Source organism: Pieris napi, chromosome 24 (assembly GCF_905475465.1).
Source record: "Pieris napi chromosome 24, ilPieNapi1.2, whole genome shotgun sequence".
NCBI classification, from domain to species: Eukaryota; Metazoa; Arthropoda; class Insecta; order Lepidoptera; family Pieridae; genus Pieris; species Pieris napi.
This window is the reverse complement of record NC_062257.1, coordinates 4,336,985-4,349,275: the sequence shown is the minus strand read 5'-3', so window position 1 is coordinate 4,349,275 and position 12,291 is coordinate 4,336,985. Positions and strand designations below refer to the sequence as shown.

Below are 12,291 nucleotides of genomic sequence, written 5' to 3'. Positions count from 1 at the left end.
ACATTAATTTATTTTCTTCGCTTAATAAAAAGGTTTTCTTTCTATGAACTAAATTAAAACTAGCTTCTAGGGTGAAGATAGTGAGTAAATCAGAACATCTTAGGGTAAGATTCAAAAGTCAAGAGTTAGCGCTGAGTATAATTCTCGTATGACTAAACGCATTGGATTATCTTAAGCCTGTAGTATATTTCAATTTATAAAATTTGCCGGTTATATATATGTATATGTTAACGTAAAATTGTAAACACCGTTAGATTGTATTATATCTCGCGAGATTATAAACTGTCGAAAGATTGTGAACCTCAGCGTACTGCTTACAATTTAACGTATTATTATTCGGTAGATTGTACTACACTAACTTAGTTATCATTCAAACTTCTTTGGTCAATTACAGATTAATTTTACTTCCCAACAATTTCATATAACTACCGAATAATAATACCTTAAATTGTAAGCAGTTCGTTGAGGTTCACAATCTTTCGACAGTTTACAATCTCGCGAGATATATTACAATCTAACGGTGTTTACAATTTTACGGTGACATATACATTTAAAATGTCACAAGTATACAGTGACGCCATCTTGGTTTTCTCCCAAATTTAGGGGGAATCAAGATGGCTTGGGGGTTTTAGGAGGTACATTTATTTAGGCGGTTGCCATACAAAAAGAAAAGCCATGTTTTTATAAAATTTATATTAAACCTAGAACCAGCAAACTAAACCAGATGTAGCTTATTTTTGAAGCATATTTGAAATTACGTCTCAAACCGTATCAACAACAAAAAAACTTTAGGAGTTTTTGATAAATTTTAAGGCGTATTTGAAGTTGGTTCTAGGGGGAAAATTCTGTAGGTGTTGGCATTGACTGCAGTCTGCATTATTAGCCATTATAAACTATGCGATCGTCTACTTAATCTGTGGATACATGCGATTTGTTGTTCAAAATGGCCTAAAGGTCTAGATACCAGGCCATAAACTCCAAAAAAAAAAAAAATGTTGTTCAAAATTTGAAATTTTCTTTTGTTGTTAATTCTAGTTGGTAAAATTTCAAATACTTTGTTCCGACTTTCGAATTAATCGTTAAACTGAGAACGAAGCAAAACAAAAGAACACTTTCTTAATTATTTCTATAGCTAGTCTATTTGTTTTAACATTTGAATGTTCAAAGTTAATTTGTGTTTACATAGCAAGAAGCTATAATGTCGTGTTTTACTGATTTTGAAAATATGGACGACGAAATTAAAGAACTTTTCAAAAACTACAAAAACAAAAGAGCTACAATATACGAACCATGTACGAACAGTAATTTCAAGGAGTGTTTAATCGGACTTTCAGAGGTAATGTTTAAGCCGAGGCAGTTTTTAATTGTTCTGTTAAATATATGTTAATAAACATAAAAACCATCACTATAATTATGAAAAAATAGTAGTTTCGAAAATGAACTACGTATTTTTGATTTACCATTTTATAAATTTAGTATATTTTAATAAATGTGTAAGTGTACCAAAAACGTCTTTAATAACAAGTTTTTTTGCACTTTTTATATGAAATTTTTATATTTAAACATCTAATTATAGGAACTAGGTCTTCTCAACATAAGTTATGTATTCAACCCTCATATCAACATTGAAGGGGAAACCTTAAGCTCAGATGCCTTAATAAAACTGATAAACGCTGTATGGACACTGTTGCATCATTATAAAAATATTTCAGAAAAATGCGAAGCTTTGCAAGAACAAAACTATATTCTGGAACATAGTAACAAACAATTAAATGTAAGTTTTACACATCTGCATCATCTTCAAAAAGTATCATTAAAAGCTTGCAATAAGCGACACATTTACAAAAATTTAAGCAACTGACATTCAGAGGGTGTTATAATACACCTTTGTTTTCAAACTCCATATTTATTGATAAAAATTATCATTTTAAAATTAGTTAAAAAGTCTTAAGAAAATTAAAAATCAAATTACTTTATGTTTTTTATATATATAATTTAAGGGATCCATGGGTAAATTAAAAAATAAACTGAGCACAGAGAAAAATGAGTCCCGAGCTTGTGTTGCATCTGCTCAAAGGGTTTCTGACCAATCAAATGAAGTGTATCAGAAGTTAATTGACACTCGTGCAAAATTAAACCATGTGACCAAACAAAAGGAGGCAAATGAGAAGTCATTACAGAATAAGATAGCAAGGTTGAGACTGGAGAATGAAAAGTTAACCGACAAAGTTAGGGGTAAACCAGGTAAGTGTTTTTAATCAGTACAGTTACACTGCCTTTACTTAATGGTTACGGCACATGACATACATATTACCTCTTGATTCGGTTCGGCAAAACAGTTATTTGTCAGTAATCATAATCCTTAAAAATCTATTAATTTGTACTGTGTCTTATCTCACTTTCGGGGGTGTACAGGATTTAAAAAACTGGCTGTTACTATCATAATGTACATATGGATTTTTTCTGTATTAACTTGTATTTAAATTGTATCTACAAAGAAAACATACAGCTTTACAACAAACTAAATAAGCCACCACCCAGCACCAGCCCCCCCCCCCCCCCCCCCATGTAACGCGCCGTAATGTTTTTTCTGAACCCGGCAGTAAAACGTTACCATAATGTAGAGTAAAGTACTGGAATGTCGAAAATAATATTAACAAGAAAGCGTAATTTAATCCCCGCCCCGCATCGTAACGTTTTACAGAGAAAAAAATCGTTACGTAATACTTGAACGCTCCCTAAACTACTACACTATTATATAGGGAATAAATTTATAGTATAATAGTTTTAGCTTTATTAGATTTAAACAATTAAGTAATAAAACATACACAGACACACACTCACAGACACTCACGTACACACACAAACACACAGACACCCAGACACCCACCCACACACATACACACAGACACCCACCCACACACAAACACACAGACACCCACCCACACACAGACACCCACCCACACACCTACACACAGACACCCACCCACACACCTACACACAGACACCCACCCACAGACATACACACAGACACCCACCCACACACCTACACACAGACACCCACCCACACACCTACACACAATTACGCACACACACATACCTCATGTGGTTTCCTTATATGTGTATTCCTATAAATATTGCAATAATGATTGTTTATTCTCACTAGATTTTTCCCTACTATATAAGACCTTCTGTCGATCCGAAGTGGTGGAGGCCTGATGATCTGTAACACAGGTCTTACTTTTAGAAGGCATCAGTCTCACACAAGTGGTTAGTACCCCTGACTGCGAATCCATGGGTCCCGGGTTCGATCCCCGGCTGAGACGAACATCGATGTGATGAGCATTTGGTGTTGTGCTTAGGTCTTGGGTGTTTAAATATGTATTTATATGTCTATCTATAATATGTATGTATATCCGTTGCCTAGTACCCATAACACAAGCTTCACCAGCTTAGCATGGGACTAGGTCAATTGGTGTGAATTGTCTTTACAAACAAAAAAAAACATAGCATTTTCCCTAAACAGAAGTAAGACAATTATTTATTTACTAGCTGGCCTGGCGAACATCGTACCGCCGAACAGTCGATTCTTTATTTTTTTTTAATACTTATTCTGCTATTCGGGACACCGGTCTAGCTAAGATAAAAAAAAGAAAGTTGATAAGACAACAAATACATTGTCAAAAATAAAAATTTACCTTCCCGGAACCCCTCCACTAACACTTGAACTTTATGATATGGTATTAAAGTTCAAATTGACTTTTAAGTATTATTACGAATATTATGTATGGGAATATAGAAAAGTGTTGTTTTTAGAATTTTTCACTCATTTTTTTTAAATTTTTCTCTCCGTAAGAGGATGGTCCTCATACTTCAAAGAATATTATAAAAAAAGAATTGGCCAAATCGGTCAAGCCGTTTTCATGTTATGTCGTGACAACGGAAAACGGGTTTCATTTTTATATATATAGATAATAGTATCCGACTCATTGAGCACATCCAAATGGCTACAGATTCCCTGCTCGAAAGGGTTCCTACCGCTGAAATCGTGATACTTGGCGATTTTAACGCCCACCATGCCGATTGGCTCGGCTCTGAAACCACCGATCACGCGGGAAGATCCTTCCACGACTTTGCTTTAGCCTACGACCTGACACAAATGGTCCCTGCGATTACGCGAATACCAGATGTGGATGGTCATAAACCCTCTTTGTTGGACCTTCTGCTGACTTCACATCCGGAGAATTATCAAGTCTCTGTTGACCCGCCATTGGGTTCATCAGATCATTGTGTGGTCCGGAGTACTGTGCCATCTACGCGCCCTTCACGGCCCCGCTTTTTGGGTTGTCGCCGTATCTGGCACTACAAGTCAGCAGATTGGGACGGGATGCGGTCTTTCTTTGCGTCCTACCCTTGGGGGCCTATGTGCTTTTCGCCGGAAGCTCCAGATTCCGTCGCCGCCTCTGTCGCCGAAGTGGTTCTGCAGGGCATGGAACTCTTTATTCCATTTTCTGCGGTGCCGATCGGTGGCAAGTCTCAGCCCTGGTTTAAACGTTCTTGCAAGGCGGCCTCGCGTCGAAAGCGAGAATGCTTTAAGGCATGGGCGGAAGCGGCGAAATCTCGTGATGCCAATACCAGCGAACTCAAAACAGCATATAACTCAGCCTCCAGGTCCTTCAAACGGGAAATCACTAAGGCAAAGTCAGAGCACATTGCCAGATTTGGCGAGAGATTGGCCCAACTCCCTTCAGGGACTCGAGCCTTCTGGTCTCTCGCCAAAGCTGTCCAAGGGAATTTTTGTCAGCCCGCCATTCCGCCACTGCACAGGGAGGATGACTCTCTGGCCCACACTGCGAAGGAGAAGGCCGACCTTTTGGGCTGTCTCTTCGCGTCCAACTCGACTTTGGATGACAGAGGGAGATCACCACCGACCATTTCGCGGTGTGATTCTTCGATGCCGGAAATCACATTCCAGCAACGTGCCGTGCGCAAAGCACTATCTTCCTTGGACATTCATAAGTCGAGCGGGCCGGATGGTATCCCCCCAATTGTGCTGCGAACTTGTGCTCCTGAGTTGGCTCCGGTCTTAACGCGCCTTTTCCGGTACCTGTACTTGCTCGGCACTGTCCCGAAGTGCTGGAAGACCGCTTCGATACATCCGATCCCAAAAAAAGGCGATCGCTCTGATCCGTCCAACTATCGCCCAATAGCTATAACCTCCTTGTTCTCCAAAATAATGGAAACCATTATTAATAGCCAGCTCTTGAGGTATCTAGAGGGCCACCAGTTGATTAGCGATTCTCAGTACGGCTTTCGTCGTGGTCGCTCAGCTGGTGACCTCCTTGTATACCTTACACATAGGTGGGCAGTGGCAATTGAGTCCAAGGGGGAGGCGCTGGCGGTAAGTTTGGACATAGCGAAAGCCTTCGATCGGGTGTGGCACAGAGCACTGCTCTCGAAGCTTCCAGCCTATGGGCTACCCGAGAAATTATGCGATTGGATCTCCAGCTTTCTGGCCGATCGGAGCATCAAGGTCGTCATCGACGGAGCATGTTCCGACCTTAAACCCGTGAACGCTGGGGTCCCACAAGGCTGTGTTCTATCCCCGACCCTGTTTCTTCTGCATATCAATGATATGTTGCAACTTAGCAACATTCATTGCTATGCGGATGACAGCACTGGGGATACTTTTTACACTGGCCGGGCAGGTATTACTCGGGCAGTTGTCGATGAGTACCGGAACAAACTTGTGTCTGAAGTCGAAACTCTACTACGTGGAGTCTCAGACTGGGGCAGACTAAACCTAGTCCAATTTAACCCCAAGAAGACACAAGTTTGCGCGTTTTCCGCTAAAAAAACACCCTTTGTCGCCACTCATCTTTTCGAAAACACTCTTCTTAAAGCCTCAGCCAGCATTGGAATACTTGGCGTTGACATATCGAACGACGTTCAGTTTCGCGGTCACTTGGAGGGAAAGGCTAAATTAGCCTCCAAAAAGCTTGGTGTGCTCAGCAAGGCGAGGCGGTACTTCACTCCGGGCCACCGCATGCAACTATATAAAGCGCAAATTCGGCCCCACATGGAGTACTGCTCTCACCTCTGGGCGGGGGCTCCCCAGTACCAGCTCCTTCCACTTGACCGTATACAACGCAGAGCGGTTCGAATCGTCGACGACCAATCCCTCTCCGAGCGGCTTGATCCTTTGGCGTTGCGTAGAGATGTGGGGTCACTCTGCATCTTCTACCGCATTTACCATGGAGAGTGTTCAGAGGAGTTGTTCGGATTAATACCTGCAGCTGAATTTCATCATCGGACGTCGAGACAGAATACGAAATTCCACCCGTATCACCTCGACGTCCGCCGTTCCACAACTGAGCGTTTTTCAAGGCAGTTTTTGCCGCGCACCACCACTATGTGGAACCAGCTGCCCACTGAGGTATTTCCGAACCAATTCGACTTAGGGTCCTTCAAGAAAAGAGCGTACCGATTCCTGAAAGGCCGGCAACGCACTCGCGAGCCCTCTGGCATTGAGAGTGTCCATGGGCGGCGGTATCACTTAACATCAGGTGAGCCTCCTGCCCGTTTGCCCCCTGTTTTATAAAAAAAAAAAAAAAAAAAAAAAAAATATAACTGTCACTTGTTTATGTACTAAGTTTTTGTGAGAAATGAAAAAGATCATTATTACTATTAATGTAAGTTTTTGTTAAACTATTTTAGGTGGATACACACCATGCGCAGATGTCTGTGATGCAACCGTCAGACAATTAAAGGAAAAGGAGAAGAAATACAAGTCAATTATATCTCAATTACAGACCAATAATCAAGAACTGTTAAACGAAGTTATATCTATGAAGGAAGAGATCATTTTGTCTGGTTTAAAAAATATTTAGTGTAACGGATTAATGCGTTGATTAACTTGTTGAAAAACACTGGTTTGCACAAATATTATTGTTATTAAGAAGTTACATCACAATCTAGTATTTTGTAATTGAGATTTCTCAAGAAGAGCTATTTGATTTTTACAAATTTAATCTGATATTTATTCTAGAATCTATTGTACAATTGACAAGATTTTAAAAAAATCTCAAGAAGTGCTATTTGATTTATTGCTAATTTATTCCGATATTTATTCTAGAATCTATTGTACAATTGACAAGATTTTAAAAAAATCTCAAGAAGAGCTATTTGATTTATTGCTAATTTAATCCGATATTTATTCTAGAATCTATATACAATTGACAAGATTAAAAAAAAAATCTCAAGAATAGCTATTTGATTTATTGTTAATCCGATATTTATAATGTTCCTAAGTTACCAAAAAGTATTATAATAAGACTGTTTTAACTGATTTAAACACAAGTTAACTATTAGGATAAGTTATTGACTATGTTGCATGAGTAGTAACGGTTAATTTTCAAAATCTATTTTTGACAACTCTTTTAAATAGATTAGGCTTAAAACTAGAATACTGACATCAGACTAAAGCTTGTACCAAAGTTTTGCCTTTTAGTTTATTTAAAAACCCCTTATACATCAAAACAATTATTGTATTCGATATTCCAGCGACGGTACGCAACTTTCATTTAGCGATACCGAGAGATAGAAGTCGGGATCGCAATGATTATTAGATTTTAGTAGTTCTAATAATTCGAATAGATATTTGTACAAAGATTTATACCGATAGATGTGCCTTCAACGCTAAAAGCTTCATTGTTGTTCGTTTTGTAAGAAAATAATTATTTAAGTAGTTTTCACATGTGTGCTTTGATCTTTAATACGTGAAAAGGGGCTTAAGACAAAGTTCGTTTGTCGGTAGTGCGTCACGTCATTGTCGAAACTTTTCATGTTTTAAATGATTGTACTATAAACCTGACCTGCTAAACCAAGTTGTGACCATGACCTGAACATCTATTTATACCAGTTTTTAAACACACACAAAGTACGAAGATTTGAGAGTCCGATTTATTGACCAGTGATGTGTTAAGCTTTTAAATTTTGACTAGTGTGACGAATAATTCATCGAATTTATGAAAATTAAACAATTGTTAACCTTTTTTTAACAATTTCAAATGCATCTCGGTATTCATTATTATTAATGATTTTAAGAATCGCTAATTATCGTTTATTTAAACTTACAAAAAACATTAATGTTGTCATTTGTTTTTATTATCTATGTCGCAGCCAACTAGCTTAATAAGCCGTTCAATTAACAGCCCAGCCTTTTAACTAAACGGTGCCGTTTAAGTAACGGCCTGAAAGATATTCAAGGCCATTCGTACGATAGAGTCATTATTTGGCAGAAATATTAAAGATAAACATATGACATAAAAAATATTTCTTTTAAAATTAAAATGCTAAAGTAAAATTCTCATTTTTATTCTGACTACACTTTTCCATTGTACTTGTTGTTTTTCATGAAACTCTGGAAAACTTTGCCTATCTGTTTAATCAACTGGCTAAACATCTTTCAGGCCGCTGGTTAAACGGCTAGGCTGTTAATTGAACGGCTAATTAAGCTAGTTGGCTGCGACATATATATGTCTCGGCACGTTTATTGGTCAGATTTTATACCTTGTTCTAATTATATGGAGAAAACTATGACAATTGCCAATAACTACTCAAGGACATAACCGGCTATTCCATAATTGATTATTTTATATGTAATGTCGTTTATATACTTCAATGTATACATGATATCATATTATCCTGCTTTTTGCTCCTACTAAACATATTTAAAAAAATAATACCGTACACAATTTGCATGCAATAATAACTGTCAAACGCATCATAGTGACACTTGACATATTTAAAAAAATAAGTTAATTGAAAACATTGTAATCGTGTGTGATTTTGTACAATTTGTTACTTTGCGAGGTTAATTGTGATACAATGATTAGATTAGTATTAAATATTTTTAATTAAACATATCTTTTATTGAATGACCTCATATTAGTTTTGAATCAGAAAATGTTCTCTCCGCCCTCGTTCCTCTGAGGGAAATTGTGTTTAGCATTATTACTAGCGGCCTCTTAGAGGCAAACATCGTGAGATCCGTCGTGTCTTAGGCCAAATGATCGTTGACCACATTTCAGGCGTAGGCATAACGCATGGATTCTAACGTTTTTTAATTGTAGTCGAGGCATGATAGACCAGTGCAGATACCCTTCAAAATAAATAAAAAGTGAAAAAAATTACAGTAGGATGAAACCCATTAGAAAGGCAGGGGAATATGATCAAAATGAAAGGAAAAATAAATTACGGTCGATCTGAGGTCGGGAAGGGGAAGGGGGGGGGGGGGGGGTTTAAAGGGTAAAAAACGGTTTATCTCGATTTCCGGCAAAACTAAAAGTCCTATCGAAGAAAGTTAAATGGCAAAGTTGTAGGTAATAAAAAGATCTAAAACTTTTGTATTTACACATTTTTCACATAACCTCAAAATTGGTGTGAAAAATTCAAAAAACCAAGTTTTTGGTTTTTTATTTTTATCTTTTACAAAAATTTATTTTTTTAAACGAAATTTGGTGAAAACTTACCTTATTATGTCCCAAATATACTGTAATTTATTTGTTCGCCTTATTTTGAATTAATATCGAAAAAACACCCTAATTTTCAATCGAAAATTCTGACGTCAAAATTTCAGCTTTTTTCAAAGGGTTGGTGTGCTTTCAGTTCGTTGAAATCTCTACTTTCCTATGGTAAAAAAATATATATATATTACCATAGTAAATCTTCTCAGAAAACGCAAAATATCGTATGCAGTAACGCCCAGACCTGTCATCCCCTTCCTTACTTCTCTATGAAATACGAAAATTTTAACCCATCTAAAGGCTAAACTTTTTTTTTAGGTCACTCAGGTATATATATTAAGTTATCTTAAAATAGTAATAAATAGGCATCTGATTATAATTTAAAGAAGATTCATAGAGAAGTAGGGAAGGGTATGACGGGTCTGGGCGTTACTGCATACGATGTTTTGCATTTTCTGAGAAGATTTTCTATGGTAATATATATATTTTTTTTTACCATAGGAAAGTAGAGATTTCAACGAACTGAAAGCACACCAACTTTTTGAAAAAAGCTGAAATTTTGACGTCAGAATTTTCGATTGAAAATTAGGGTGTTTTTTCGATATTAATTCAAAATAAGGTGAAAAAATAAATATTTTTAATCAAATAAATTACAGTATATTTGGGACATAATAAGGTAAGTTTTCACCAAATTTCGTTTAAAAAAATAAATTTTTGTAAAAGATAAAAATAAAAACCAAAAACTTGGTTTTTTTAATTTTTCACACCAATTTTGAGGTTATGTGAAAAATGTGTAAATACAAAAGTTTTAGATCTTTTTATTACCTACAACTTTGCCATTTAACTTTCTTCGATAGGACTTTTAGTTTTGCCGGAAATCGAGGTAAACCGTTTTTTACCCTTAAAACTCCCAAACCCCCTTACCCATTCCCGACTTCAGATCGACCGTAATTTATTTTTCCTTTAATTTTGATCATATTCCCCTGCTTTTCTAATGGGTTTCATCCTACTGTAATTTTTTTTGGTTTCAAAAATTATCGGCACTGGTCTATGAGTTAAAACACCATTTAAGTAACGAATTTATTGATAGTATAATTACAAATAATTTAAAATATCAATGTTCGATACACAAGTACAATTTAAAAATTTATATGACACGCTAAACATGGACTCTTTAGTTAGTTTTGTCCCTAGGGAATCAGAACTGTATAAAAAACCGCATTCTCGTCTTTTCTGTTGAATTATGAAGAAAATAGATGAGTGCTCAGCTTAAATTTAAAAAAAAAATAAAGAGCCTTAGCGCGACTAACGAACGTCAAGCATTCGTATACGTCAAATCGACAATTTCAGTTTTTGACAGCTCGAACGTATCGATTTTTCAAACATATTGTACCTATAGTTGACGTGCTTACAAAATTTGTAAGCATATTTAATATGGCTACTGAGCTCTTATTAACCTTTTCCAAAGGAAAATCTATTGTAAACTTTCTAAAACTTTAGGTTTTATGCATTTTTTGAGCGAAGTTCCAACAAGGATTGAAATGGAAGTGATATTTTTTTATAACATGATGTCTTAAACAACATAAAACCTCTTTTGCTCACATAACTGTTGAGATTGTAATATTGAAAACGTTTGCAGAGTTCAATAAATTGAAAAATACCAATAATGTGTAATGGATATAATCATTTATTAAAGGTAATAGAATCGGGGCCGTAGACTGTAAAATTAATATGTATTTCTTTACTGACGAGTCATAAGTTTTCATTGTGTTACCTATATGATTAAATTATTTTTTTTACTAAAAATAGACGCTTAAGGTTTTTTATCGAACCTATATGTTGTCCTTATTTAATCTCTAGTACACTGTTTTGGTTTTAATATAAATTCCTTTATATTACAATCACTTAGAATCAAAGAAATAAAAGTATTATGCTGATATGACCAAAAAAACTAATCTAATCAACTAATAATGGATTAGTTCATTTTTGGGTCTGGAAAATATGATTACGTATGACAATTTTAAAAATTCCCGCTCTTCGTAATGTACTTAAATTTCTTTGCTTTTAACGGAGCCGTTGATGAACTTAAATCCAACATTAGCTTTATATCGTTAATTATGGGTTTTATCTTTAATATTAATAATTAAAAATGCCTTAATTTTTTTTTTTAAGGAAATATAATTAAAAATACTGTTATAAAGAATGACATTATAAAACAATCACATACTTTTAAGTAGATTAAAACTATTATATACCTTAAAAATCTCTAACCGAACTATAATTAGTAAATATAAATATGTATTTAATTTCTATTATAAAAATCGAAATCGGATTGAACATTAAATAATCTCTTTTAAACTTTGGCACGTTATATTGCATTGCAGTGGATAAATCATTCACTATGAATCCGATAGGTGGCGCGTCTCAGAAAGTGTAAAATATCTTTGAAGCAATTGATGTTGTCTTCGTTGTAAAAATTATAGTATATTTTTAAGTTACTTATTGATAATAAAGAAAATTATTGATAATAAAGAAAAAAACTCCTAATTTCTTAGTTGTGATTTCTTGAAACTAGCACTGAAATTTCTTTTACAAAAGGCGAAAATTAAGGATTTAATGAGGCGTCACGCGTTCTTTACCAACATATTGTTTTTACATTGTTAAAATAATTGCTTATGACAAGTGACAACAAAGAATGTTCTAATATTTTTTGACTATGGTGATCAACGCTTGACACATCTATAGTCTATATAATAAAAATATG

General features: G+C 35.5%; 1 protein-coding gene across 1 annotated transcript; it reads left to right on the top strand.

Annotated features, from left to right (window-relative positions):
• Positions 1-1,012: 1,012 nt before the first annotated feature.
• Positions 1,013-6,998, top strand: LOC125061933. Its single transcript, XM_047667568.1, has 4 exons — positions 1,013-1,336; positions 1,577-1,774; positions 2,001-2,244; positions 6,718-6,998. The coding sequence occupies exons 1-4, from the start codon at positions 1,199-1,201 to the stop codon at positions 6,888-6,890; spliced, it is 753 nt and encodes a 250-aa protein (XP_047523524.1). The 5' UTR covers positions 1,013-1,198; the 3' UTR covers positions 6,891-6,998.
• Positions 6,999-12,291: the final 5,293 nt, after the last annotated feature.